Source organism: Fomitopsis serialis (genome assembly GCF_022376445.1).
Source record: "Fomitopsis serialis strain Sig1Antser10 chromosome Unknown B0H18scaffold_150, whole genome shotgun sequence".
Lineage (NCBI taxonomy): Eukaryota > Fungi > Basidiomycota > Agaricomycetes > Polyporales > Fomitopsidaceae > Fomitopsis > Fomitopsis serialis.
In genome coordinates, this window is record NW_025955110.1 from 1 (window position 1) to 26,439 (window position 26,439).

Below are 26,439 nucleotides of genomic sequence, written 5' to 3' on the forward strand. Positions count from 1 at the left end.
CAACTTACTGACAAGTTATACCGTAGTGTAACGCCACCAACCTGTGTCACGTCCGGCGTATCAAGCGCCAGTGTGCTGGCGCCTTACTTGCGGCGACCTATAGTCTCCTGTGGGCAGACTCTAAACGCGACCTCTGAGTGGGGGAGGACGGTAGACGAGTTGAGCACTATACCGTTACGTGGAACCCACAGGCCTGAGTAGCATCAGGCAGGTGGCTGGCCGCTGGGGATTAGCAGTAGGGTACCACAGTGGCGGGCTGTGGCTACGTACGTCCTACTTCGGCCTAGTACTTTGAACAATAACTTATGCAGCTATCAGCAATCACATACCCCACATAAACCAGCACACACGTAGCTGGCGGTAAGCCTACTCCCATACTTTCAGCATCACCTCGGATCTCTGTCTACCGTCCATCCAACTCGGCCTCGCACTCCAGAGCTCCGAGCATTGTTATACATTCACCGGCAGTTACGACGACGGTCGCCGGCGTCATCCACGCTGTGTCCAATCTCCATACTGTGACTCGGACCATGTGAACCTGTCCGATCGTCTGCACAGTAGCCGTGTAACTCAAAACCTTATTTTTTGAGACTCACTGTGCACAGGATCTGGATGCGGCTCGCGCCGATCTGTAGACATGAAGACGGCCCTGGGTATGCGGTGTAAAGTAATGGCTTGCTACGCGATCCGAGAACAATTCGAAACGTGGACACGCCGCACACGAGGCTCGACTTGACTCAAACCGGATGCATCCTCCTAAGTACAGGTTGTCTCGTCAGAGAATTCGGGGCTCTGCATACACACATCCATCAGCATGCAGAGTGAATGACATGAGGGCTATCGGAGACGGAAAGTCGATCAGAGCCAACGTTCTCCGACGGGTCGTCGGTGGCGCGCACCACCAGACTGTCGGCAACCAGCAAAGACCAGGGTGCTGCCTACGGAGGCATCAAACCCGTGGTACCAGCAAGTCCCAACTTGAAAACACCCGTCTCCCGTAGCTCAGGGCGAGTCTCGACAGAGGTACTGATGTCAAGCTAAGGAATGCAAGTTAGATGTATCGAGACTCCAAATCTAGCAGAACCTAACATGCTGATACAAATCCGGTCAATCTGGACGGTCTACGAATAGACATAAGTACCATGAGTTGGCAGGGTGTTAGCGACACGAGTAGTGGCCTATGAGACTGCCAACGTACGTATGTGCCACGCGGCGACACCTCTCAGCACGCCTGAGTCATACCGAGAGAGCGACGTGCGCATTCGCGGAGCTGTCAACGTTACGTAGCATCAAGCAGCAACGATCAGTATGTATGTACCTAGTTCGACAGAACGGATTGACAGCGTGCACATGCTTCGATGTCAGCGAATCTGACCCGCGCGAATCAGCATATGCACGCGTCAGACAAAAATATCCTGAGGCACGAAGGAATTGTCTATGTCTGCCTCAGGAGACTGATGCACGCACCGTCCATACCCCGAATTACTCCCCCAAGGCAGGCCTGAATCGCTGAGTGATCGGTCCGAGCGACCTAAGCGGAGGTATAGAGCGCATTCCGCCGTGGGCTACGATGAAGGGGCTGCAGAGACAATTTCCACCCGCAACTTGAGGCTGCGTCGATATATAACCACGGCGCCGTTAAGTCTCGACGCGTTGGCTTGCTGAAGCGAACCGCGATGTTCATGCCGGTGTTTGGCCGGTGTACTCGAAAACGGAGCACTTCGGTGTGCAGAGCGCATCCGGAATGAGCCTACTCCACCCCTGCGAAGTGTCTGTCAGTTGTATTCGTGTATCGCTGAGGGATAACAGGGTTCACCGACCTGATATCCGTCGACCTGGTACCTCTGACGTTTGGTTCGTCGACAAGCACAGGCTACTATCTGGCAGCTGAGCATTTGCGAGGTATGGGAGTGAATACAGATGGACCACGTACGTATGTCATGCGCCGAGACTGCGCGTGTGATTGCAAGTAGTACTGAGGTAAGTCAGACGATGACATGCCACGACAACTCTGAAGAATCCCGTACCGGTGATACTGTCCCAAGAATGAGACTATGTAGTCAAAGAGTCGGGGCCAGAGGGTCGAATGTTCTAGCCATACTCAGGTTGAAAGCAGTGCGATACCTCAGCTCCTCGGAGACCCCGATTGAAGTCATAAATCAAGAGGGTGATGAGCAGTACTTGCGTGACTCGCGAGGGTTTGTTCTCGAAGATGGTGAGTATGTACTAGAACAATGATAAGGCCTTCCTCACTGAGGTACTGACATCTGACTAGCACTTGTTCAACTGGCAAAGGTGCGCACTGGGTGCAGCAGCACAACGGGAGATCTGAGAGGCGCCGGCAACGCCCGACGCGTCGTCCTCCCCACAGCCACCGCGACCATGAGCGAAACGGAGCAATCCTGCGCAGCTTGCTCAAAAGCATCAGGCACCAAGCGCTGCTCACGATGCCTTTCCGTCAGATACTGTGTGCGCGTTTTCGGACATGGCTGACTGGATATACACGTGCTGAAACACATCGCAGAGCGCAGAATGCCAGCTCGCCGATTGGCCTACTCACAAGCGCGTCTGCCACCCCACCGAGAACAAGGACGCGTCGAGCACCTCAACGGCCGTCCCAGAAGGAATAGAGGAGGAAGTCGTGCGCATGCGCGCGTTTGTGGAGGAGGTCAGGGTCTTCACAGAGAGATACATGTCGGGCAGCCGGAGCGGTTCTGGGCAACCAGACCCTACGCCGCTCGTCGAGGCGCGTGCAAAGCTCGCTGGTGCGTTACGTCGACCTCTCTGCATGTCAAATGAGGCTGACTACGCCCACAGAGTTCAAAGTCTCTCCCGGATTTGAGTTCTCTCCCGCCGTCCTTAGCGTGTCCCAGCAGACGTTGCTGAGCATGATACGCACGTTCTGGATCTGGACCCTCTCGGGCTTCACACCTGAGCAACGCGAGCGGACGGCGTTTATGCTCGACGCTACCCCTCCTTACGGCAAACGCGTCCCAAGGTTCAACGGCAAGGCTGTCGTTGACAAACCCGGCGACTGTTCGGCACGCGTGTACGAAGGCCTGTTCCGCTGCCTTCCTCTCCTTGTGTTCCAGGTGCCCGGTAAAGAAACCTCGGACGAGGCTACCCTTTGGAGGGAGTTTGCCGAGGTCGCTGTCATGGCTTGGGAGGAGGACTAAGGCACGCCGCGCTGCCGTACGGCGCAGTCTGTCCACCTGCATACAGTCATCCCGAACATGCCATTCTCAAGGCCTCAACCGTGTAAAAACAACAGTGCTCCTTTTGTACAGTACCATGTCTGCGATCGCAATCGCTACGCGAAACGTATCTCCGCGAGCGGACAGAGCGAGGAAGGCGACCTGACAGCGGGCCATGAGTCAAACAAGGTGCGTCATTGGAGCCTGTCGCGCGGTGGGTAAGTACGATGATCTGCGCATGGATCTAGTCTTCTTCCCGGGCTTTTCGGATACAATGTGCTCAAAGGCGGTATGGGCAGGCCGGAGGAGTGGTTCATCCCGGCGGCGTCGCGAGACGACACGGGTGGCTGTGCGTACTTGCCACGCATTCCCCCATATGTACTAATACGTGTATCGCGCCTTCTCTCAAGTGGCCGATACGGCTCTGTCCGGGCTCCTTGCGCTTCGCCCCGAGATCCGTGCAGCATCTCTGAGCCAGGCGATAACACGGGACCTGCCTTGGTGGCGTATGCAGCAGTAACAAGAATTCGTTCAGTGTGGCCTGCGGCGAGCAAGCTCGCTGCTAGCTTTGGTGCGAACGGCCAAGACTACGCGCTCTGGCAGTCGATTCTGCCTAGTCACTGATCGCAACAAATCGACGCGGAATGGAGGTCTAAACAAGGACCGACGTGTCAAAATAGATCACGGTCCACCGGCTATCAACTCCCTCTGTTCGGCCTCTACCTTAGAGTGGACGAAGCAAGGAACATTGTTGGGATGTCGACATCGACGCCGCTCTTAACTGGGACGCTTGCGTGCTTGAGGCCTGTGGAACGCGCTGACGGGCCCCTGTCAATCCCATGGTCGCTCTAGTGGGTCTCTCGTTAACACCCGCGGAGGCGAGTTTGGTTGAAGGGTACGTGCTTGGCATGTGTCGATCGGCGCAGATGAGGCCCACTGACAGTTATTGCCACCACGCAGTTTCCTGCGATTCTATTACTACTTTGAGAACTACCTCTACTTTTCGGCGACGAGTGAGTAGACGATCGTTCGGCCTATGGTCGCGGATCGTCGCTCATCGTTCATGTCGCTGCAGCACTATGTTGTTACGACTGGTGTCTGACATTCGATCGTGAGGTCAACTTGATATGGAAGAGTAAACTGTCGCCTATCACAGTCCTCTTCTATTTTTTGCGTTACCCCGCGGTCTTGAACACCGCCGTCGAGCTGCTCAGCCGCGCCTCGTGGCGCTGGCAATCCAACTCAGTAAGCACTTCCTTCTCGATCGAGTGGGTACCAGTCTGATCTCCACGCTTCGAATGTGCGCCTAGAGGTGAGACTTCATGTTTGGATCACCCTACGGCTCTGGCGATGTCTAATAACACGTCTTATCTTAGCTGTGTGGTCCTTTTACGCACCGAGGTTTCCTTTGCAGTGATCATCTCGGTCAGTGCCGCCGGTGAGACGATACTCTGTACCCAACATCGCTTTCGCGCACGCTACTCACTCCGCAACCCGCAGTCTTTGCATCCCTCCGCATATATGCCATCTTCGACCGCAACGCATGGATAGCTGCCGCCGTCCTCCTCCTCGGCCTGGCCAACCCGGTCATCATCACCGTACGTCCTCCGTCGCCCGAGGGCACTCCTGGCTAACCATGCGATCCGCACAGTACGTCTTCATGCAGTCGCAACCCGTAGTGAGCGGCTTCCTGGGGTATGAAGTCTGCACGCTCTCGCTCAATAGCGGCCCTGCGTATTCGATATATAGGTAAGCCCACCCACCATTCTCCAGATGCTATGTGCTCGTAGACCTATTGCAGTTGTATGTGAAGTCGACGTCTTTCCGTGCTGATCGCTGAGAGGGTATTACCAGTGATGATGGGCGCGCGGGCTGCGTCGCTGTTGTCGGACGGCATGGTGTTGGTGCTCACAGCCGTGAAGACGTTTTGGATCAAGAAGCACACGTCGATCTCGAGGGGAACGATGATCACAGATATCATGCTCAGAGACAGTACGTACGACCTCCCTCTTCGCGCAATCTACATCCCGTTGACGAGTGATGCCAGCGCTGCTATACTTCGCGTGGGTCGCATATGGACGCCGACTCTTGTGGCCAGTGCAGAGACTGACGTTTACTGCAGTTTGCTCTGTGTCGTCAATGTCATCGGTCTGGTCACCGGGCACTTGACGACTGACATCGCCGGCGTTTTGTGTACATGCGAGGTACGTCGGCGCTCCCGCAGACTTCCCGCCTTGAGCACACTCCCTTACCTGTTTCGTCAGTTCATCGAGGTCTGGCAGCTGTGGTCATGCATGTGAGTCCCTCGTCGCGTCGCCATCCGACTGTCTCACTCAACCTCGGCGCGCCCAGCCTGAACTCGGTGCTGCTGTCGCGTTTGACGTTGGATCTGAGGGGCGCGGCTCCGGGGTTGGATTCGTCGATGACGACCGCTACGCGGAGCGGCTCCGTGCGGCCGGATGGGGATACGCAAGAGTCGGAGGCCATCGAGTTGGACACGGAGGTGTCGGCGATGTGGATGGGTTCCCGCTCTGCTACGGGTGTCGGTGGCTTGGAGACTGCAGATGCACCTCAAAATGCGGGGAGCCCGTAACGGCCGGATGCTCCTTCTCGCGCAGATTGTGTATAGTAATACTCCGACAGTCGCTATTGACTGTTGTCAGGCTTGAATCTGTCTGCAGATCGGCTTCTCACGCGCACCCACATAAGTATGTATGATACTTTTCATGACTCGTTGTCCCAGAACGTCTTTCTCGTACTGCATGTACTTATAGTACCGGGCCTGGGCGCCCTACCCTGCATCGAATCTCTACCGCTCGACGCTCTCCCAGGCTCTCGCTCGTACGCCCGCTCGCACGTCCGTATCGCGCGCGCCTCAACCTACGCGGTCCTATGAACGCGCTTTCAAGTCGACGACGGGTCGCCTTTGCGCTCTTGGAGAATCGGGGTGACGGCGTCATCGTCATTAGTGAGTCATACACTAGTGTTGCAGAGCCCTCCCGTTCGCCGTCCTCTCTTCCGAGTCCCTCGAGCCCTTCGTCCATCCTCGACTCTTCTACCGACTTGGTGTGTCGGGCGCGTGTATCCCTCCGACGCCGTCCGGGGCTAACTAACTAATCGCGGTACGTCGGCCATCAAAAGCCCACTTCATCATACGCTCTGCAGTTCGATTGCCGTTGGGATTGCGAAGTTGCTGGACGTCGATGGCACCGTGTCTTGGTCTCGGTTGGCGTGCTGCTTCTTCTGCACAAACTCGCGCATCCGAAGCTGGGATTTGTCGTACACTTGCTGGTACAATTCTCGCATCTTTTGGCGGAGTGAGAACCCACCGCCTTGCCACATGGTGTGCAGAGACAGGGCGACGAGGGCGACTGCCAGGCCCCATGCCGTCGTCGCCACAACGAGAGTCGGGATGTCGAGGATGCGGAAATTCTCGAATGCAAAGGCGAGAAGGAAGGCGAGGACTCTGATCCGTGAGTGGTCAGTGTGATTAGAGCGATGGACACATGCTGATCTAAACTCACGCCCACATGAGCAACACATATGGTAAACTGTGCACGAGGCTCAACATCTCAAGCCTTAGCCGTGGGTGCTTATACAGGTGAATTGTCTGCAAGCACAATCAATGGTCGTCGCATGTGCTTCTAGGAGAACTGCTCACAGCATCCATCGCCGTGTCTGTGGAGCCCATATGATACTGGCGGACGAGCAGCAATGCTATCATTGTCGCAGAAATGCTGGCGATGGTGGATATGTAGCTCGCAAGCTGTGATGGTATTCGAGAACCAGCGCCTGAGTCAACATCGTTGATGGTCAAGAATGATATGTTAGCGTTGAGCAACACGGTGGCCTGTCACATCATTTCCGTGAGATCACATTGTCACCATACTCGTCAGGACGTACAGTGACCACCACGTCTTGCCAGTCCCTTTCCAATTTGGCAACACATTTGGCCCAGGCCAGCTCCTGGATTTCCCCATCGATCCATACTGTCTCGATCATTTGAAGGTATGCATCGGGTACGCGAAAGAGGATCAAAGAGATAAAGGCAAATGAAGAAGACCGCTCCCCGATGTCGTGGTCGAATATGGGCTGGAAGCGGTCTAGCCGTGCGGCCCTCTGTCCGAACGAGAAGTTGTACCTATTATGAACTGGAACACCTCAGTCTATAGTTTGCGCACTAAAAATCTGTTAGTCTCCGTACCAACGTTATGCATCAGACGTCCTTGCGTAATCGTTAATCACTGCTACATTTGTGAAGAAGATACCTACCTATAACACAAGCAATATAGTCATTGCTGCCGAGCTCTACATCTCTAATGAGTTTAAAGCACGCCAATGATCTTGAACACGAAACCCTCACTGACCTTTCGATATTTCAAGCATCTTCGTGAGATACAGCATTTCGTCGGGCTTCATGGAAACGGTCGATGACTCTGATAGGATTTGGTCTGAACGACGCAGAAAGTGAATTACAATGGAGTCTTATCGAACAGCAGCAGACCCACCGACATTGGCATACATGAGAATGCACAGTACCTCAGTCCTCAAAGCTTCCGTGATTGTTTGCCCTACCGGGAAGTGCTCCATATGTTTCCTACCGAGCATATCAACATCGGTACCAATAGCTTACAAAGAAGATGAGCATCGGGCGTGTAGGACGTGGGATGGAGTTACATACAACAGCACGACGTGGTTTACTACCAATAATATGATTCAACGAGATGTTCTGTGCAAGCCGGCGAGAGTGCGTCAGATAATATGTTATGACACACGATGCTGTAGCAAGACCCACTGAGATGAAAATCCGATTGTATGTGTCTGACTTGCTGTACGTCGTCTTCGAGATCGTATTCTGTCAACCAAAAGAGTACCCTCTCGGCATGGTTTACATAGTAATATGTCCAGTAATGGGTGACATCAATGGCGAGACCTGCAACATGTGCTTCTTCCGGAACATCTTCCAGCTCGAGCACAAGCTCTGCATTGGGTGGCAATACGAAGTTATTCTTCTGCACTTCTTCGTCCAGCCGATGTGCGAAATCCTCGATCTCCTCTAGTATCGCCGGGTCATAGATCCATGCTTCTGTATATATTCTCTGCAAATAGTCGCCGGTGAGAAGCATAAGTCATGAGAAGGCAAACATACACGAGATCGATTGAAAAAGTACAAAGCGCCTTTCGGGTGGGTATGTGCTTCCCAATCACCTGGAGGCTCAGCCCTGTGATTGTCATGATGTACCTCGATAGTTACAGTAATCATCAAAGACGCACAATTTGTAGGACATCTTCACGGGCTCAACTTTATACGCGAGCTCCCTTTGTTCCCTGATAAAGCGAATGTCAGTGCTGGGGTTGAATGCACCATACTATTACTCACCAATCCTTCGCCGTTTTGTATCTGTCTGTTACAACTATAGGGTACGTCTTCTGACTTCGTCTCTCATGCAGCAATCGGCCAGCAGGCAAGGTAGTGGGCGAGTGGTCGCCGTGCACGAGGTTGCATCGGATCGACGAATTCGTTGAGGTCACGATGGAGTCTTCCTGAACAGTGAACGGGTATGGACCAGTTCCCCGAACACTCTCCCTTGAGTCCGCGTTTAGATCAGACAGCGTTCGACCCCCAGGTGAAGCGCTGTCGGAGAGTACATGACTCGGAGACCCAATACGTTGACCCTGCATCGAGGGGTACGCAGCAGGTTCGTTGCCTGCAGTGACGAACGCAGGAAGACTGCCGAGCACGTCGTTTGCGTCGCTCGCAAGTGCAAAAGGGGAATGTTCACTGATGCCCTTGTCCCTTTTCGTGTCAGGCGGCAGGCTTCGGTCTGCGCCTTTTTTCATATAACATTGCCAAAGGAGTCGGAGGAAAGCAAGAGGCCGTGCAAAGTGTCGAAGAGGCTTCCAAGAGGGGATATACTGCAACAATGCGCGTAGCTGTTGAAGCGGGCAACGAGACATGGCTGACGACTAGCACAGAGAGGGCAAGAGTCGAGGTATCGCGCACAACCACAGAAGACCGCAAACGTACGTTATAAAGCAGATAATAGACTTGTTCCGATGCTATGCACACATGGTTTCGAAGCAGTCAATACGACGGGCCAGCCACGTACCTTGCAGTGAACCTTTTTTTGCTGCTACCTGGCCGTGCGTCGGATATGCAGCAGCATCGTTGAAGCTCGAGGAGTAAGTGTTCCGCCATGTAGATGTTTGGGGATGGGACTCACGCTTGGAGAATTGAGCGTTTCAGACATACAGATATCTGTGGGCTTCGAACCGCAAGGCGCTCGCGCTACAACTGAGAACCATACTTATCGCCACGAAGACACTCACGGGAACGAGAAGTGAGCGCTGAGGCGTCGCAGTTATGTACGGTTGCTTGCACGCATACGCAATGCTGAGCAGGCCTCAAAGTTCAGACGTCCGAACAGACGACATCAGTACGACATCGCGCCGCTAGTGCTTGACTGAGTACTGAGCAATTGAATGATTATTGAGGAGCCATACTCACTTACTACGACTCGTCCTCCATCTATCATTATTGTTCATCATTGTTCAGACGTTCAGTACTAGTGAGCCCAGTGTACAGGCCAACGCCGTGGACCTGGAGGAGCAACGGGGTAGGATTGTGGACTCCAACGGTAAACCTCCTCCTTTACACGTGACGCTAAACAAGCGCTTAATTCTATTTTCAGGTAAGAGAAAAATATACGCCGAGTTAGCAACTCCTGGTTTCGATCCAGGGACTTCGGGGTTTCTAATTACGTAACATGCACGTGATTTATGAGCCCCGCACGCTTCCACTGCGTCAAGTTGCTATAGTTGATGAAGCACATAAAGCATACAGATCCAGAGCAGTCCTTATGTTTTTTGCAGCTGAGACTTGTGCGAGACTTTTCGTCCGGTTTGATCAACTCAACCGCTTCTTGCAATGACGTTCGGTGAGGTTTGTGCTCGTCAAAAGCTCCATTCATGTTGTTGACGTCGACACACGCACGCTGCCGGAATTCCCCATGGCAGGTGCAGGGACAGCTGTCACATCAGACATCCTGGACGCAATGCACTACTCCGAGCATCGTCGCAACGCCGACCGCATTACTTACGGGTGGTACCAATTAGGTGGTACACATATATCACAGCAATTTCGACGCGGCTCAGAACATCATCTCCTCGGAAGTGGCGAAGAGGTTTGTTGGTAGACTGTTTTTCCAAAGACGAATCCGAACCTTGTCACGCGGTCATCGTGAGCAGACAGGAAGATAACTCGATCACGGATGTCCCTGCGATCGCGGCGTTGCGTTAGGTTGCGTTGCGCACATCCCTTCACAGATGGAGCGTAGTTCAAGGCCGTTCGACGGACGTCGAGCATGTCTCCCCATGACCACAATATTGTCGGCGCGCTGGATGCGTAGCTGAACGCAGGACGATTGTCACTTCTTCTCAGAAGCCCCCCTCCACACTCTGAAATACCAGGTACATATTTCCGACGACGGAGGCCGCAGTACCCACTGAATTGCACCTGTCCCAGAAGTCTCGAATCGATGGCCAGCGTGTCGACATCAGGCAGGAAGACCCAGAAGCAGCCTCGCAAGAAGGCCCCCTTCCACCGTGCCGCTCCCGGCCAGAACGTCGTCTTCCTCGACAACGGCGTCGTCACCCATCCGGGCCGTTCCCCTCTCCCGCGACATCTCCCCGCGCAAGTAGTCACGTCCGACATGGTCACAGAGACCGTTGTACCCAACGCTGGGGCCCACGCCGTCGGTCGAAGGGAGCAGCTTCGCGGTCTCTCGCTCCCTACGACGTCTCACTTCTCGACATTCGCTATGGCTTCGCCCTTCGTTCAGAGCTCGCCTCTACCCTCCTCGACGCCGTCGCGAGCCGAGACTCCCGAGGGGCGCATACAGTCAGGTGCCGAGACGTCCCCCGCAAATTCCGAGCCGATGGAGCTATGCTGGCACATCGAAGACGAGGCGGAGGTCGCGCTGGGGTATGAGAGGTTGAAGGTTAGCAGAGCCGTGAAGTCGGAAGGTGTGTGTAGAGCGGTGTTTTCCCCTCGATTGCCTGACCATTAAACCAGAGCCACGAGATACCGTCAAGTTCACCACTTGCGTAGAACAGCGTGAGGGGCCGCCACCTACTGCCGATACTGCCCAATCCCACGAAACTCGTGACGTCCCTGCCACCGCGACGACCGCTGGGAGGACAACAAGCCGCATTCTGGAACCCGTCAAGGATGTCTACTCCCTTCGCGGACGCCCAATGAGGCAAGCTGCAGTCAACGCTCTGCGTAGCATCACCGACGCGCAGCCCGCACCACGCACTCGTCGCACGCGCAAGACCGAGCCTCCAGCAGACGAAAACGCGCCGGCCGCCAACAAGTCAGGCACTCGCATACCTCCGTCGCCCAATGTTAGAGCGGAGGGGGACGACATGCTCGTGGACGACAATCTGGTCAAGCCTCCCTCGGCGACCGGTAAACCTCTGAAGCGCAAGCGCGGGTCACGCAGGCTCGGACGTGCGGAGTCGCGCGTGAGCGAGGAGGCCACGGAACCCGGCGAAGCCGTCGAGGTGTGCGCTGCCGAGCGTTCCCCTGTCCCCGGAGTCGCGCATACATCCAGTGGTGACGCGACCGCGAGTCCGCAGACCTCGCCCACTACGCAGACACAGGCGAAGCGGACGCGCTCGGTGCGCAAGCGGACGAAGTCCAAAGCTGCTAAGAAACGCGAAGTGCAGAGACCGCCGACGCCGGAGTCGGAAGATGAGCCAGACTTACCTGTAGGCGCGACGCCGGGTGACTTCAACGGTGACGATGAAGGTCGTAAGCGTCCACGGTTGGAGGACGCTAGCGAGACGGAGGAAACGGCAGGTCCGGCCTCGGTCGTTGAGTCAGCGCGGGAGGAAGTGGACGTGAAGATGGTGGAGGAGCCGGCTCGCGGTGGCGTGGAGGGCAATGAAGAAACTGCTGATGTTGATGAAGCGAGCGGGTGCCCTCGACCGGAGGACGCTCAAGAAGATCGCGCGGATCCTGAGGTGGATGTAGAAATGGAGCAGCCAGCACGAGGCGACCCTCAGGAAAAGCCCGGGTGTCCAGATGTAGACCCCACGAGCGAACGCCCTTGGCCGAGAGACGACGAGGAATGGTGTCAGCGTCCCCGGCAAGAGTGCGCCGGCGAAGATCTCAGGGAGCCTCGGAGTCTCCAGGAACGGTCGACGAAAGATCGAATGCATGTCGAGCGGGATGATACGCCGGTTGGAGTCGATGACGCTGGCGACGGGGGGCGCAAGTTCCGTCTTTCGGAAGGCGACAGCGAGGAGCCCAACTTTGGAACCACTGAGGGTACGGGCGGCGTTGAGGTATCTTCTGGACCTATTCAAAATGAAGACCTCGATATCAACACCCTACTTGATGCTACCGACGCGCTTGCGACGATCTCTTCGTCTCCAAGTATGGGTAATGGCGGCGTCGACATCGCAGAAGCACCACTTACAGTGCCGGTCTCGGCGGAACAACCGCAGCCGTACATCGAATCTGTCAGAGACGTGATCGAGCTCGAAATGGACGCAGCCGTCGAAGCAATGCTCGCCGGCGGGTCGCTCACCGAAGAACAGCTGGCTGCTTTGGACGCACACATGCTCGACGCTGGGACCACTTGGGGAACCTCTGTCGTCGACGAAATGTTTCCTCTCGACACGGATGCGCATATACCTGGCTTGGCACTACCGGACTGGATCATGGATGGCCTCATGCCTGACTCGAAGGCGTATATGCTCGGTTTGGAAGACTACTTGTCGACTTCGCAGGCGCATACATCAACCCCCGCGGACCCGTCTGAGTTGATGCCTGCTATGGGACTGGACGTGCTAGGTCTGGATGCGCACCTACTGCCTCTCGCTGAACTCGAGGCGCTCGTACCGGGCTTAGACGACGGTACACTGGGACTCGATCTGGACTTGGCGGCTCTCGCGACGCACTCTGACGTTACTGGGGTCGATCTTTCTACTGGTACCGACAGCAACGTGGGCGTACGTGTGGATGAGGGTGGTGGAGGCGGAAGGCCGCAGCTACGCCTCGTTCCCGTTGATCCTGCTGCATTCCATGCACAGAGGACTGGGGTGTTACCTCAGTGGGTTCTTACTTCTGGGACCTCGTACCAGGATGTACTTCGTCGGGATCCTGTAATGCCTGGTTTTGACAGTTCTGTTCCTGGTCGCGCGATCACGCCTATTCAGCGTGTGCAAGGGTCGGGCACGCGAGCACACGACTTGTCACTGCAACGGGATGTGTGCGTGGAGGATCAGCTCCCTGTCGACAATCTGGGGCCTTCTTCGTTCGTATCGCCAGGTAGTCCCGCGCATATGTCAAATGGCCCGTCGCCTACGCTCGGTGTTCAGCCCTTGCCTGCGCCACAAGGACATCATCATTCGGACGCTCTGCCGGCAAACTCGCTGTCGAGCGGATCTGCGACGATGGCCACTGCCGAAAATCCTCGTCAACGACTATTTGGTACTCTGTTTGCCTCGAATACGTCTACGGATTTTCTCGTACCTCAGGCTACTGAGAGCGATGTCTCTGCGTCGTGCCCACCTCCCCCGCAAGCGCTTGGACCGCGCCTGCAGCCGATCCCACTGCCATCCCCGGAGGCCGTTACCTCGCCTACTGTACGTTCATCAATTGGTTCGGATACTACTCAGCAAGCAGAGTCTGCCACGGCTTCAGGTGCAATCTCGACCGACCCGTCGACAGAAGGTCCCTCTTTCGGCGGGGCAGCGTGGTCGGCTATGTTCCATCACTTAAAGCAGACGAAGCAGACGGTGCCTATTCGAAGGCGAATTGGAGTGTTGCGGAGGTACGAGGAGGGACGTGAGTGGATATGGGATGACGGGAGTGTTGTGAAGGGAACGGGTGAAGCAGGTATAGAAGATATGATGGGGGAATGGGAAGAGATCCAGCAAGAGGCTTATGGCGAGGGGGAAACGCAAGGCATCAGCGGGAGGCCGGACTGTTCCGACAGAGAGGAGCATACAGGCGGGGAGCGGTCTATGCAACCTGAAATCATTGTGATCGACGACGACGACGAAGAAGAAACGCATTCAAGTGAGTCTGATTCACGAACGCAGAGTTGAATCAGTCGTATGCTGACAGACACACAGCCTATTCAGGACCACTTCATAAGTGTCCGCTGTGTCCGCGCACCTTCAAACTCCCAAACGGCCTCGCGCTTCACCTGAAGTGGCATTGGGGTCAGACTTCATTGGATTGGAAACGAGGTGCGTGTGCGATTTCGACGACGTCAATGTCTTTACTCATAATTCGTTGCAGGGATCGGCAAGCACGGGCGGATTATAGAACGAGCAAATGAGGCAAAGGAAGCTGCTGAAGCTCGTGCCAAGGAGATCACAGAGGCTCAAGCCGCCAGTTCATCACCAACCCTGAAGCCAGCCTCTGAAGGCACGGCTAGGCAAGACTCAGATGACATGTTCATCTCTTCAGCAACAGGACCTGTGCCTCGTCCAATAACGGCCCCTGCAGGTCCAGGTGGTTTCTGTATGCCCTTCATGCCAACGGCGACCTCCGAAGACCCCTTCAACTTCTTTCCATCGCGCCCGTCTATCGAGAGTCGGAACGATGCGCCACGACCTTCACCCACGCTGCTCCCTCCCGTCCGCGCTGGTGCCTTCGATATCGGGGTTGGGAGTTCGCGCGGAACATCCGACCCATTGTCCACGCCAGAACTAAGTCCGGGCCCGTCGAGGTCCAGCGATGGAGATAGCATGGAGTGCAATCGCAACCGGGAGTCGTCCTGGAGCGATGACTTGTTCGGGCCGGATGAGGAAGAAATGCAGGTACGCTCGACTACACTTCATGGAACACGGGAAGCTTAGTGTACATCTTGGTGCACAGCGCGACAGCCCTGTAGGCCTTGGGTCGCAGCTCGGAAGAAATATAGGGACCAACGATGACCACGACCGTGAAGAAACATATCGGGAGCACAAGGGTAGTGGTCTCGAGTCAGGACTATCCCCTCTGGCCAACTTCGCTACTTTGCAGTTGTTACCATAGCCATCAGAATAGTATACACCGTTGTTGCACTGTCACCCTACTGTCTCGTTTTGGTAGCCATCGGATTTGTCATGTTTTCCGCATACTGTCACCTAATGCCATGGTTTGACTCGTTCCCTTGTCTCGTGCGAGCCTATAATGAGGTCGCGCCCCTGATCGGCTTCCTGTTTTGAGGTAGGTTTGTTGAACATGCTCGATTGTTCTTTGTCCTTCAAGGTGCAGAGCGCGACACGATGTCGTCGTGGTGATGGTTGCATTCAGAGGGTAGATTTATACGCCGACCACTTGGGCGATATCCGCTTCACAAACCGACAGAGTCAACCGGGTGGTTGAAACGTGTTCAACAGATATACTCACTTGTGCTACACACTTCGAGGGCCCTGCCGTCATTGTTCTGAGAGAGCTCCATAGCGCCTACCCACCCAGATTCTTCTGTGAAAACGAGCGACTCAACCGTGCTGAGTACTGCTGTACTTGGTTGACTGTGGATATGGATCGCCGAATGTAGGTCAAGCATCAGTCGGGACAGGAATATGGAAGTCAGTCTGGGAGTGTAAGGGTGAGTGTTGGCTGTACCTTGCTATGCACGCGGCGTGGAAGACTCACATAACTGTCAGAGTTGAGATGGCGTCGATGAACTGGGAAGGGATAGAAAACTGTCGTAAGATAGGACCGCGGGACTTTGTTTGGTGGTCCACTCACTTCAAGCTGAGCTATGGCAATGCATATTCCGACGATATTTAGGAGAAAGAGAAAGCTGGAAATCAATGATTACACGATGGAACCGATGAGGTTGGATGCGGCGGAGTGATCGTACCCAAAGTATATGGCGGCTGGTAGCGAACTAGCTATAAGCCCCCTGCTTGAGCTGGTGTATATGACACGTACTGTCAGTCACGTATGGCGTACCGTTTGACGCTTTATTATCCCAGATCTAATCTTTGTAACACTCTAGATCTAATCTTTGTAACACTCTATATCTAAAACTTTCGTGCATCGTATATATAAAACTATCGACACTCGTATATCTAAAACTGTCGACACTCGTATATCTAAAACTTTCGTGGCTCGTATATCTAAAACTTTCGCATTGCCAACATATCTAACAAGTCTTTGGCGCCCACCATCGTACTTATGATACTCGCTCACAACAATATATTGTTCTCGCGCGACACGCTCAACGCGACCGACGACGCGTGATGAGCGTTGTGCGTCACGAGCCCGCGTCGGCGGTGTGCGCTCCGAGCGCTGCTCTCGACCGCCACCACCTCGTCCTGACCTCGTCTGTGACCGCGATTCGGGCAGCCACACCGACCGCCCGACTGCACTAGGGCATGCGGCGACCCTGCGAGCAGACAAGACCTCCTCCTCCTTCCCCGCCTGGTCGACAAGCTCCACCCGGGAGCACTTCACTCGACTCTCGCATGAAAAGGGATATTGATTTATCGTAGGGATAGTGACAAGCCCCTAAGGCTGCTTGTACCATCGTTGGCAATCACAAATGAGGGAGCATTAAAATGGAAGAAGTACAAGTAAAATTGGAGCTGAAGTATGGTTCAGTGTCTGGTAATTCAGCAGGAAAGCGAAACACTCAACAAGATTTGGAAATCAGGGAGAGGACTAGTGATAGAAGATGTCCCGATAGTCGTGCCTAATGCGCTCTGCGACAGACTGGATGATCTGCTCCTCCTTGTTCCACTTTGGGTTATACTTCATCGCCTGCACAACCTGACGATGGCACGAAAAGCACAATCCCATCTCTTGCGACCAGTCAGTGATTGACTCGAGAAGGACCTGGTCTGAAATCGGGTTGTCGGGATGCACGAGCTTGGGGCCAAGTGCCTGATGCCATGTCGCCACCCATCTGGCACTGCATCGAGCCGCACTGGCCTCACAAACTATACCTTGAACATAGGTCGGAGGGTCCCAGGCGAGGTGCTTGCGGTGGCGATCAATGCGGCGCCAGAGCATGTTCACCTGATTTGAGATGTTGGCATCCTTGAATAAGTGGAAATGAGGTGTGTCCCACTCGACTGGCCCAAGCAGTAGGACAGCACGCAGGCCAGGAACAAGCCACTCGTCAACCCCGTACGAGAGGCAACATGCAACCTTCGCGATCGCACTCCAATCGTGGTTGCCAGTGAGAGGGAGGGCATCAAGCTTCTCCACCGCATAGCTCCGTGCTCTCGTGATGTCCCACATTGTTGCCAATTTAAGGATCCCGACGAGCTCTGGCACAGAGGGGGTGAACAGGGTTGCCCGCTCTCCCAACTGACTGAGTCGCCCAAAGTTCAGCAGCATAATGAGAAGATCGCACTGCACGACTCACAGTACTGGACCGATCATCCACTCAAGAAGGGCTTCAAATGCAAACGTGTCGACATGCGAGAGATACAGCGGGCTCGTCTCCGAGGTCCCTTCGGACCAGTTATCACCAGGAGGTATGTGATACATGTCGTTGAAGACAGACGAAAGATTGGCGAACAGGCCGCGATAAAGCCGGTACAGGGTCGTACCAACCTACAATGGGTTATCAATGAATGCAGGACAGTATATGTAAGTATGCTCACACCAATCACTGTGTTTCCATCTTGTAACCAGTATCGCGACGATCGTGTCATCGCCCGAACTGCACCACTGATGAGCCTGGCTCCCTAAGTCGCTCAATCGTAACCATCAACTCAACCCAGTCAGCAACAGCAGCACTCACATCGGGATTGGCAGGTATCATAGCATTAGACCCTGTGCCATGACCTGCTAGCGACGATCCTCCCAACCCCTCGCCGACCTGCTGAGTCGCTCCAGCCTGACGCCCACCATAGGGGATCAGCACTCCAGAACCCCATTGGGCATGCTCAAATGGTGTCTGCGAAGTCATGCAGAGTGCAGCAGCAGTGAGGACAGCAGACGAGAGCAGCGGTGAGGGCAAAGAAGTGAGAGCAAGTAAGCGAGCCTCGCTGCGCGGAGCGAAGGCAGCAGCCGAGATTCCTGCCACACCGCACGAGCCACACCCAGCCATTGACTCTGGCTACTGCAGCAGGGCTGATACTGCAGTAAACGACATAACCTACATACATAGTATACCTACCTAAGCTCACTACATCTATCGGCTTCGCACTCCCTGCCTACCCGCGCACCACTTGCGCACCCTCTTCAAACTCGTACTCCCGCCACTCGTACTCCCCCACTCGTCCCCGCCACTCGTACTCCCCCTTACTCGCATTCTCTCACCTCCTTGCCTGCACCCCCTCCCACTCGAAGGGAAGGCATGGGCTGTCCGTGCCCTTGCTGACCAGCCCGAAGCCAAAATCGACCCTCGAGCTCTCATCGTACTCCTGCACCGCAAAGCCAGCCGCGCTGAACCACCGGCTGGGATCCCGCACGTTCGCGTCCTTCCAGATGAGCGCGTCGAGCTGGCTGAGTGCAGGTGACGCGAGGGCGGTGTGGCTCTTGGGAACAACGTACACGTTGTCCTCCAGCAGTGCGGCGAGCGAAGGAGGCGCGGGCAGGCCGCTCCGCGCGTAACGCCTGATGCTGCGGATGGGCGAGTGCATGCGGAGCGGTTCCTGGAGGGTGGCATTGAGAATAGGCAGCGACCTCATGTCCTCGTATGCCATCTCGCGGAAGCTGCCTCCTGGGAGCCCGAGGTGCTCGACCTGTTCCTGATGCAGCTGCTCGCTGAGGGGCTGGTCAGAAAGAACGGTGGAACAAGCGATGCGAGACGTACGCAATGGCAGGGTGGTTGGCAAGGCGCAGGAGGATCCCAACTCCCTCTATGAGACAATGGTAAGCCTGGGTGGCGATAACCTTCAACTCAATCAGTACCCTCTTGGAGGCCTCTACGTAGCTCGGGCGCTGGGTGGGGTCGACGAAGGGGCTCGTCAAGATCTTGTGGACAACGGCGGCACCATTAGCCTGATCGCCCAGCACGTCGGTAAGGACGTGATCGCCCGGCGACGAGAAGAGGGCCTCGACGATCTGCGTAGACGCCTCGGGCTCGACCTTCTGGTTGACGATCCTGAGCACTGTGAGCGATGCGAGCTTGTGGGTACGCAGGTGCGAGAGGTGCGGCGTGAATCGAGGCGCAAGCAAGTTGTACCTAGACGGGAAGTTCGACGTGTCCAGCAGCCACGCCAGAAGCAGCGCGCCGATCGGGTTCGTCGCCAACGGGATCGAGTTAAGGATGATCGCAGTAGCGATGCGGCGCTGCTGGCTAACCGTAATGTTGCTGCTCTCGAGGCAGGCACGCATACTACGAGCTCCGAAGCGGCCTTGAGCGATCTCCCAGAGACGGTCGGCCATCGCGTCGAACAAGAAATCGGTGGCGGGTGCGCCGAAGCGCAGGCAGCATCTACCCGGCTATCAGTATGCATCCCCATACACGCGTACTCTCACACTTACTGCACGACGTAGTTACCGAACTGGTCCAACAAGAGCGGCGGGACGTAGGGCCTCAAGTTCTGCGTGACGAGCCACTTCGTCTGGAGTCTGCACGCACTCGATGATCTTCTGCGCGGCCCAGGTGCCGCTCTTGTGGATTCCGATCATGGCGAGGTGCGGGCTGAGGCGCTCGAGCATGGCAAGGCGAGGCGTTGGAGAGCACTTCTCGAAAAGCTTTTGCACGACCTAGAGACACCTGTCAGAACCGATTACGGACGTCCGAAGCGGGAGACATACCGTGTTACCAAGCCAGCCGGACGCGAGGTCAACGATCTCCCCGTCGAGGAAGTCGGCCGCGGTATTGTTGATTTCTTCGGTAGAGATAGTGCTCGTGCCGAGCCTCTTGCGGAGCTCACGCAGCTTCAACGCATCGCACCGTCTGTTGTGAGGCCTCTCAGACACCAGCGGGATCGTCGTGTAGTACATCATCGGAGGGCGGAACTCTGCTAGTACGTCAGTGCTGGATCACTAAGCCAATCCCAGTTAACTCACCTGCAAGGGCCTGAATGTCAGCCTCAGCGTCGGGACTTCCACCACTGAGCTCCTTCATGACCAGCTGCTGCTCCGTAACCGCCGTTGTCCAGCCCGCAGGCTTGCCAGCCGAGTCGAGCATGCCCGCATGCGCCCCAGAGGCAATCATGCTCAACAACAGGTTGGACCGGTAGTTGTCCACCGCGCCGCTGAGGACCTGCTGGTCGACGGGGATAGTGGTCGCGCCCTTGATGTTGCGCAGCGCGTCGATGGTCGCGCCGACGCTCAGGTCGCCAACACCCTGGACGTTGAGGCCGTTACCCTCGTCTTGTCCGCCGGTGCCCTCTGAACCGTTCTTGACGGGCACCTTGGCGAAGCCGATGCGGATGGCGCCGACGTCGCTGCCCAGGACGTCGCGGCCGCTGAGAGCCTTGCGAGCGCGAACTGCATCGTCAAGGCACTCGAAGTTGGCTGGGGCACCAACATCAGCCTCCCGAACATCCTCATGTACACAGACAAAAACTTACTAGAGCCACAGTTCTTGTGCGTGAGAACCCTCGCAGACTCGATGGGGCCGTGCGGGCTGAATACGCTAAGAATGGTCGCAGGCGTAGTCGTCGATGGAATCGACCCAATCCAGAGCGCTCTCGTTGGGGTAGACTGCAGCTGCGCATCCATGCCCGCCAGTCCGACGTTGTTACCCGTCGCCTTACCGAGCCTGCTACCAGGCGAGGTCGCCGACGGGCTGTTCATGTTCGTGCCCTTCGTGGGAGCGACCGGCGCGCTATCAGCCTTTCCGAAGCCAATGCGGACGGTCTGCCCGTTCGGCATGCCAATGTCTCCGCCCAGGCGGTTCAAGATGTCCTCCTTAGCGCGGATCGTGTCCGCCTGGTCGACAAAGTTCACGAAGCCGCATTCCTATTGTGTTAATGTTAGCGCGGTGGGAATGGGAAATCAATGTACAGGACACGGACCTTCTCAGGCAGCAACCTGAGCGACTCGATGGCACCGTACGGGGCGAACACGTTGATGAGCTGTTCGCTGGTGGCGGAGCTATCGAGGTTCCCGATCCAGAGGGAGCGGGTCGGCGTTTGCATCTGGGAAGACCCCTCCGACTTCGGTGACGTAGCGCGTTTCTGGTTCGTCAGCGGAGCGGCGAGGTACGAGTTGCTTCTGGAGAGTTCGCCATTGAAGAAATGGACTGAAGGGGAACCACCACCTCGGGCATTAGCCTTGCCAGCACGAGGGATACCGCCCACGCTCGTCTGGATGGGCGTATCGTTGTACGCCTGAGCTTCAGCCGCAGCCTGGCGGCGGGCCTGCAGTGCTCGCGTCGTGTCGTCGAGGTTTCCAACCGAGATAGCGCGGGGACGTGAGCCAAGACCGGCGGAGAGGTGGTCGCTCTGCTTGAAGCCCTTCGCCATGTACGCAGCCGAGAGATAGTCGCTCTCCGTGTCCTGGTAGGCGTTGAGACTCTGCCTGCCATACATACGCTCATCGTAGAGCTCCTCTTCTTCCTCTGCACTGGGAGTGTGTGGCGTCCCTTAATCCTCGGGCCCGGTATGCGCTGTACCCAGTCTCTATTCAGAGGGACTGTCTACACGTAGCATACATGGGGCGATGAGGATGGTAAAGGACTGAGGTCTCGCAGGTGCGCTGGCACGCCATACGAGCCCTCGAACAAACAAGAACAAGCATACGAGATTAGATATACCGTAACGGGAATATCCGTTACACCCTCCCCCACTGGACACGACCACGGGTCCCAGAGATAACCAGAGAAATGAAAAGAAAGAAGGGATTGTACACGCGACAACACAACGGTGGTAGTGATTGGCAATACAAGGGTGGTGCCATACTGTAGACAACGACAAACTACTTCGTGTCAGTGAGCAGCATGGCCATCCACTCTCGTCATACATAACTCGATGGAGTTATGCAGCCTGCAATAGTGATGGCGACAGTTATCGGCAACAAGAAAATGGTGACCTGTCACTGTGTCGAAGAACTGTGAAGTTCTCCAGACACATCGCGGACGATGGTGATAGGGATGTACCTCGAGCATGAAGCTCGATCTCTAACCCATGAGCCCGATGCGCAACCGTGCTGGACACGACCGACGTGATTCTCAAATCACCGTCGACCTCCTCATCGTGGACGTCGACGGAGAGGTCCAACGTCTGTGCGTGGGCTACAGACCGACCGGATACATCGGTCAAGCAAGTAAACTCGCCGATTGTACCGCGATGTATCGTCGTGCCGGGTGCGACTCGCAGGTCATCCCCCGGGCCGACTGTACCACTGTTGTATACAGTGACTGCCACGACAACCAATGCGGTTGTCGTGGTCATCACGGGTGGTGATTGCGGGGTAGGGAATGGTGGCGCGAATAAAGAGGGTACGTCCAATAAGGACGTACCTTTGCTTTTCGAGCTCGCAGGCTCGTCTTCTTCGCCTACACCGCACCCTTCCTCCTCTCCTCCTTCTGCCTGACCTTCCTCATCTGATTCTCCTGGTTCTGCATCCTCGTCCACGTTTCCTCCATCCTTCCATTCCTCGCGCGATCTCCGGGGTGCATGCGAGGTCGCCGACTCGTGGCGCCTGTCGTAGTCGCCATGGGTGTCGAGGGCCGCGGGGAGGTCGATAGGGGTTAAAGTGTGGGTCCTTGGGAGCGAATCCTCGGCGAGAACTGTAAATTTCTCGCCGAGTTGAGGGTCAGAAAACCGTTCTGGTCGGTCGGGGTCCGTAGGCGCCGGCTGCTGCACTACACTTAGTGCAGCAACTCGGTCACGGTCTTGAGCTCGCGCGTCCATTAGGGCTACGCAATCGTCGAGCTGCACCGTCGACGGGGCGCTTGGTTCACAACGAGAGTGGCGGTCGCTCAACCAGTCGAGGTCGAGGTTGTATCGCAGGCTTCCCAGCTGAACCGTGAATGGTTCAGTTGTCTTGACGGGACCGGGGGCTTGCACTTCCTGTTGGGAGTGCAAGTCTTCTGGACAGACGGCAGCGCGTGAGTGGGTACCATCAGGGACGGAATCGATGCCGTTCCACGACCCTGTCAGTTGAACTACTGCGGGTTCAACTGCACCGGATGTTCGCACTTCCGTGATGAAGTGCGGACCGTCTTGATGCGGGGCCGGGCGTAACCTGTCGCTGCCGGACGGAAGGTCGAGGAATTCACGGAAGAGGTCGTCGGGGTCGTCCCGCAGCTCGGCCAGTTGGACCACTGGTGGTTCAACTGCGCTGAAGCAGCCAGGGACCCGTACTTCCGCGGGGACGTACAGGCTGTCCTGCGCGGTGCGACTAGCCAACGGGAGGTCAGTAATGATCGGGGGATGGTGATCACTGACGCCGTGTACGTCGAGCGGCGGGCTAGACGTACACACCACATCGCGTGCAGTCAAGGTTGAATTGGGCACGTTGGGCATGCATCGCTGCATGTCCATCGTGCCGCCTTGCGAATTGGAGGTTATGACCGCGAGGTCGTCCCCTAGCGTAGGTGTGCTCTCTTGCAGAGCGGGCCTGATCCCGGGCAAGGAGGATGTCGAGATGGGTACGTCCATCAGGGGCGTACCTTCAGCTCTCGATCCTTCGTGCTGGTCGGTAGCGTGTACGTCAAGCCTTGAGCTCGGCATACTCGCTATCCGATGGTCGGTGATATATGGGTGGGGCACGTCGGACGTGCGAGACTGCATGTCCACCGTGTCGTCTTGCCAGATGGGGAGCCCGTGGACGACCTGGAGGTCGTCCCCTAGCACAGTCGTACCTTTTTGCGGAGCGGACGGTACGACTTCGCAGTCGTACCTGGGGACAGCAACGCCATCTTCGTGGCCTCCAGTGCGCACGACAAACGTTCCGTTTGTCGCTGCAGCTCTGGGCACGTCCGTTGTTACGCAGGGCACGTCGGACGTGCAGTTCTGCGTGTCCACCGTGTCGCCGTGCGTACTGCCCGGTACAGCCTGTAGGTTGTACCAGGGCCTGTGCGTGCGATGTGCGTGGCCAACAGAGCGTACGACGACCTTCACGTTCGTCGATACGCCTGTTGGCGCGGTCATAGGTGGCGGCGAGTGTGGCACGTCGGACGTGCTGTGCTGCGCATCCGTCGTGCTGTTGTGCACTGACAAGGGTACGACCCGCGGGTCGTTCCCTAGGGCTGCTGTCGCTGGCGGGGGTACTGGCACAGGCGGAGGCGAGTCGGGTACGTCCAGTGAGGGCGTACCTGCGATTTGTGAGCCCTCTTGCTCGCTTTCTCTACTCGCCCCGCACCCTTCCTCCCTCTCTCCCTTCGTGCCTTCCTCGCACCCTTCTCGTTCCTTCGGGATCTCCTCGCAGCCTCCACGATCCGCGTTCCTCGTGGTCCTCTCGGTCTTACGGCTCGGCGCTGGGCTTGAACGCGCGGTGTTCAAGTCCGGAGTCGCGCGGCTGGGTTGCGTGTCGCCAGAGTCGCAGTAGTGGTCGCCAGAGTCAAGGCGCGAGACGAGGGGAAAGAGACGAGGAGCCGGGGAAGAATAAGGTGGCGAACTTGTACCGCGAGGTACCAGTTCGTTGGTCGCCTCTGACTGAACTGGCGGCAGTTCAGCCAGGCAGTCGCGAACGCGAGTTCGCACTCGCGTTGGGACGCCACGCGCGTCTGGTTCGCCAGACGGGCGCTCGATGTGGCTGCCCAGAGAGTGGAAGGGGTCGAGAACGAGGGTTCGGTGGTGGCGGTCGAGCGTAGTGCGGTAGGCGCTAGCGCTCGGGTCGCTCTCCACAGGCTCGTGACACCCAACGCCTGTAGCGTTGAGCACGTCGCGCGTCGCGTCGAGCAGGCTGCTCGTCGTGGCGCGCACGTCGATCGACACAAATAATATATTTCTTGTGTCGCGGCTCATTTCTGAGCTCGCGACGAGTGTATCTACGCACGCGGGCTCGTTCCCGCTGTACACAGTACTGTTGTAGTACTGTGTGCCTATACCCTCCCGAGCGCGGAGATGCGTCGACTCGACGCACCACTCGTTCGGCTCGGATGCGAGCTCGATGACGGACGTGTCTTCGAGCTCGGCGCGTGCATCATCCTTCGGGTGATGCCTAGCTTCGTCGCTTGGGCCGGGGCACCTCGGGATGGCAGTGCCTCCAGGTGGCATTGAGCAGACCCGACGGCGGTCTCGGGCTGCTCAGAGCGCTGTGCGTACCCGGCTTCGTCTTGGCGAATGACGGGTCCCGGTACGACCTGAAGGTCGTCCCGAAATTTGAGCGTGATGTCATCTCCATGATCACAATTGATCATGAAGGCGGAGATGAAGAGACGGTGGCCCGACGAGCCGCGGGCATTGCGCACGACCGGCTCTACATTCGCCGTTACGCACACTAATGTGGGCATGGCAGATGTCGAGGTAAGTACGTCCGCCGAGGGCGTACTTTTTCTTCTCGACACTCTATACTCACCGGTAGTGTGTACAGGTGACTGGGACACGTCGGATAAGCAATGCTGCTCGTCCGTCATGTCGCCTTGCGGAACAAACAGTACGACCGCGAGGTCGTCCCGTATCACAGGCGTATCGCCTTGACGGTCGGAAAGAACGACCATTAGTTCGTCTCCGAGCGCCTTCGCGCGATCGTCGTGGCCCCCACTGCGCACGACAGACCTTCCGTCAGTCGCTGCGGCTCTGGGTGCGTTCATGGCAGCACAGGGTACCCTGGACGGGCAGTTCTGCGCGTCCAGCGTAGCACCATCGCCAGGTACCACCCGTAGGTTGTACCAGGGCTTGTGCGTGCGAATTTCGTGGTCAATGGAATGAAGCACGTCGGGCGTGAGGTGCTGTACGTTCGTTATGCCGCCTTGCCATCTGGAGATTACGACCGCGAGGTCGTATCGTAACAGGCGCATGTCATCTGTGTGGTTAACAGTGCATACGATGAGCCCGTTCATCGATGCACCTATTGGCGAGAGCACTGGGAGTACAATCGGCAATGAGGAACTCGAATGCTCGGGTACGACCTGGAGGTCGTTCCGGAGCATGAATGTACTGTCTTCGTGACCAGCACGCACAACGATCTTCCTGTTCGTTGATGCGCGCGCTGGCTCGGGCAATGGCAATATAGCCAGCCGGGCGTTGGGTACGTCCAGTATGGACGTACCTTCGAGTTTCGAGCATTGTGGCTTGCCGGTAGTTTGCACGTCGAGCGGACGGCTCGACGTACCCACTACGCGACGGCTGGTGAAGACTGGATAGAACACCTCGGACGTACAGTGCAGTGCGTCCGCAGTGTCGTCTTGCAATGTTGACGGTACGGCCG

At 56.5% G+C, this 26,439-nt stretch overlaps 11 protein-coding genes and 1 non-coding gene across 12 annotated transcripts; 5 read left to right on the forward strand and 7 right to left on the reverse strand.

The window, feature by feature from the left end:
• Positions 1–1,239: 1,239 nt before the first annotated feature.
• Positions 1,240–2,108, reverse strand: B0H18DRAFT_121916 (uncharacterized protein). The gene is made up of 5 exons (XM_048036712.1): positions 2,028–2,108; positions 1,934–1,975; positions 1,821–1,873; positions 1,468–1,761; positions 1,240–1,270 (listed from the first exon to the last, which is right to left on the reverse strand). Exons 2-4 carry the CDS (start codon positions 1,940–1,942, stop codon positions 1,566–1,568), a joined length of 258 nt encoding a protein of 85 aa, XP_047886762.1. The 5' UTR covers positions 1,943–1,975; positions 2,028–2,108; the 3' UTR covers positions 1,240–1,270; positions 1,468–1,565.
• A 228-nt stretch (positions 2,109–2,336) lies between these two features.
• On the forward strand, positions 2,337–3,674 carry B0H18DRAFT_1043956 (uncharacterized protein). The gene is made up of 5 exons (XM_048030693.1): positions 2,337–2,469; positions 2,525–2,765; positions 2,818–3,383; positions 3,494–3,543; positions 3,605–3,674. The coding sequence occupies exons 1-3, from the start codon at positions 2,383–2,385 to the stop codon at positions 3,174–3,176; spliced, it is 687 nt and encodes a 228-aa protein (XP_047886763.1). The 5' UTR covers positions 2,337–2,382; the 3' UTR covers positions 3,177–3,383; positions 3,494–3,543; positions 3,605–3,674.
• A 594-nt stretch (positions 3,675–4,268) lies between these two features.
• Positions 4,269–4,828, forward strand: B0H18DRAFT_886608 (uncharacterized protein; the record flags this gene model as incomplete). The annotated part of the gene is made up of 3 exons (XM_048041129.1): positions 4,269–4,439; positions 4,571–4,574; positions 4,695–4,828. Coding segments are annotated over 3 exons (309 nt in total), but the record flags the coding sequence as incomplete, so codon positions are not given.
• Positions 4,829–4,888: 60 nt separating this feature from the next.
• Positions 4,889–6,045, forward strand: B0H18DRAFT_121762 (uncharacterized protein). Its single transcript, XM_048036694.1, has 5 exons — positions 4,889–5,186; positions 5,242–5,257; positions 5,317–5,398; positions 5,459–5,490; positions 5,547–6,045. Exons 1-5 carry the CDS (start codon positions 5,051–5,053, stop codon positions 5,785–5,787), a joined length of 507 nt encoding a protein of 168 aa, XP_047886765.1. The 5' UTR covers positions 4,889–5,050; the 3' UTR covers positions 5,788–6,045.
• A 299-nt stretch (positions 6,046–6,344) lies between these two features.
• Positions 6,345–9,152, reverse strand: B0H18DRAFT_1125286 (uncharacterized protein; the record flags this gene model as incomplete). Its single annotated transcript, XM_048034992.1, has 12 exons — positions 6,345–6,660; positions 6,719–6,804; positions 6,856–7,044; positions 7,098–7,345; positions 7,399–7,419; positions 7,467–7,502; positions 7,562–7,645; positions 7,703–7,822; positions 7,990–8,293; positions 8,344–8,416; positions 8,469–8,522; positions 8,575–9,152. The coding sequence occupies 12 exons, from the start codon at positions 9,150–9,152 to the stop codon at positions 6,345–6,347; spliced, it is 2,109 nt and encodes a 702-aa protein (XP_047886766.1).
• Positions 9,153–9,910: 758 nt separating this feature from the next.
• B0H18DRAFT_t148 lies at positions 9,911–10,009 on the reverse strand. Its single transcript has one exon. It is a non-coding gene; the product is annotated as a tRNA-Met (tRNA).
• A 1,000-nt stretch (positions 10,010–11,009) lies between these two features.
• Positions 11,010–11,738, reverse strand: B0H18DRAFT_1043991 (uncharacterized protein). Its single transcript, XM_048030694.1, has 2 exons — positions 11,269–11,738; positions 11,010–11,219 (listed from the first exon to the last, which is right to left on the reverse strand). Exons 1-2 carry the CDS (start codon positions 11,405–11,407, stop codon positions 11,032–11,034), a joined length of 327 nt encoding a protein of 108 aa, XP_047886767.1. The 5' UTR covers positions 11,408–11,738; the 3' UTR covers positions 11,010–11,031.
• Positions 11,739–13,753: 2,015 nt separating this feature from the next.
• Positions 13,754–15,113, forward strand: B0H18DRAFT_1043996 (uncharacterized protein). The gene is made up of 3 exons (XM_048030695.1): positions 13,754–14,286; positions 14,343–14,459; positions 14,512–15,113. The coding sequence occupies exons 1-3, from the start codon at positions 13,971–13,973 to the stop codon at positions 15,072–15,074; spliced, it is 996 nt and encodes a 331-aa protein (XP_047886768.1). The 5' UTR covers positions 13,754–13,970; the 3' UTR covers positions 15,075–15,113.
• A 3,366-nt stretch (positions 15,114–18,479) lies between these two features.
• Positions 18,480–18,998, reverse strand: B0H18DRAFT_886615 (uncharacterized protein; the record flags this gene model as incomplete). Its single annotated transcript, XM_048041130.1, has 1 exon — positions 18,480–18,998. A coding segment is annotated over one exon (519 nt), but the record flags the coding sequence as incomplete, so codon positions are not given.
• Positions 18,999–21,010: 2,012 nt separating this feature from the next.
• On the reverse strand, positions 21,011–21,269 carry B0H18DRAFT_1044000 (uncharacterized protein). The gene has a single exon (XM_048030696.1). The coding sequence runs from the start codon at positions 21,258–21,260 to the stop codon at positions 21,096–21,098; it is 165 nt and encodes a 54-aa protein (XP_047886770.1). The 5' UTR covers positions 21,261–21,269; the 3' UTR covers positions 21,011–21,095.
• Positions 21,270–25,156: 3,887 nt separating this feature from the next.
• On the reverse strand, positions 25,157–25,429 carry B0H18DRAFT_1044003 (uncharacterized protein). Its single transcript, XM_048030697.1, has one exon. It carries the CDS (start codon positions 25,411–25,413, stop codon positions 25,231–25,233), a length of 183 nt encoding a protein of 60 aa, XP_047886771.1. The 5' UTR covers positions 25,414–25,429; the 3' UTR covers positions 25,157–25,230.
• Positions 25,430–25,518: 89 nt separating this feature from the next.
• On the forward strand, positions 25,519–25,905 carry B0H18DRAFT_1044004 (uncharacterized protein; the record flags this gene model as incomplete). The annotated part of the gene is made up of 2 exons (XM_048030698.1): positions 25,519–25,535; positions 25,603–25,905. Coding segments are annotated over 2 exons (194 nt in total), but the record flags the coding sequence as incomplete, so codon positions are not given.
• Between the last annotated feature and the right edge of the window lie 534 nt (positions 25,906–26,439).

What these genes read in the sequence shown, in the direction of transcription:
- B0H18DRAFT_121916 (XM_048036712.1), bottom strand. An exon ending in ACCAGGTCGACGGATATCAG is followed by an intron (nt 1,762 to 1,820) that starts GTCGGTGAACCC and finishes GACACTTCGCAG; the next exon opens with GGGTGGAGTAGGCTCATTCC.
- B0H18DRAFT_1043956 (XM_048030693.1), top strand. Translation starts at nt 2,383, where the DNA reads ATGAGCGAAACGGAGCAATCCTGCGCAGCTTGCTCAAAAGCATCAGGC. An exon ending in GCCTTTCCGTCAGATACTGT is followed by an intron (nt 2,470 to 2,524) that starts GTGCGCGTTTTC and finishes AACACATCGCAG; the next exon opens with AGCGCAGAATGCCAGCTCGC. An exon ending in GGCGCGTGCAAAGCTCGCTG is followed by an intron (nt 2,766 to 2,817) that starts GTGCGTTACGTC and finishes CTACGCCCACAG; the next exon opens with AGTTCAAAGTCTCTCCCGGA.
- B0H18DRAFT_121762 (XM_048036694.1), top strand. Translation starts at nt 5,051, where the DNA reads ATGATGGGCGCGCGGGCTGCGTCGCTGTTGTCGGACGGCATGGTGTTG. An exon ending in GCGTTTTGTGTACATGCGAG is followed by an intron (nt 5,399 to 5,458) that starts GTACGTCGGCGC and finishes CTGTTTCGTCAG; the next exon opens with TTCATCGAGGTCTGGCAGCT. An exon ending in TGGCAGCTGTGGTCATGCAT is followed by an intron (nt 5,491 to 5,546) that starts GTGAGTCCCTCG and finishes CGGCGCGCCCAG; the next exon opens with CCTGAACTCGGTGCTGCTGT.
- B0H18DRAFT_1043991 (XM_048030694.1), bottom strand. Translation starts at nt 11,407, where the DNA reads ATGCGGCTTGTTGTCCTCCCAGCGGTCGTCGCGGTGGCAGGGACGTCA. An exon ending in CTTGACGGTATCTCGTGGCT is followed by an intron (nt 11,220 to 11,268) that starts CTGGTTTAATGG and finishes CTCTACACACAC; the next exon opens with CTTCCGACTTCACGGCTCTG.
- B0H18DRAFT_1043996 (XM_048030695.1), top strand. Translation starts at nt 13,971, where the DNA reads ATGTTCCATCACTTAAAGCAGACGAAGCAGACGGTGCCTATTCGAAGG. An exon ending in CGAAGAAGAAACGCATTCAA is followed by an intron (nt 14,287 to 14,342) that starts GTGAGTCTGATT and finishes ACAGACACACAG; the next exon opens with CCTATTCAGGACCACTTCAT. An exon ending in TTCATTGGATTGGAAACGAG is followed by an intron (nt 14,460 to 14,511) that starts GTGCGTGTGCGA and finishes AATTCGTTGCAG; the next exon opens with GGATCGGCAAGCACGGGCGG.
- B0H18DRAFT_1044000 (XM_048030696.1), bottom strand. Translation starts at nt 21,260, where the DNA reads ATGCAAACGCCGACCCGCTCCCTCTGGATCGGGAACCTCGATAGCTCC.
- B0H18DRAFT_1044003 (XM_048030697.1), bottom strand. Translation starts at nt 25,413, where the DNA reads ATGGAGATGACATCACGCTCAAATTTCGGGACGACCTTCAGGTCGTAC.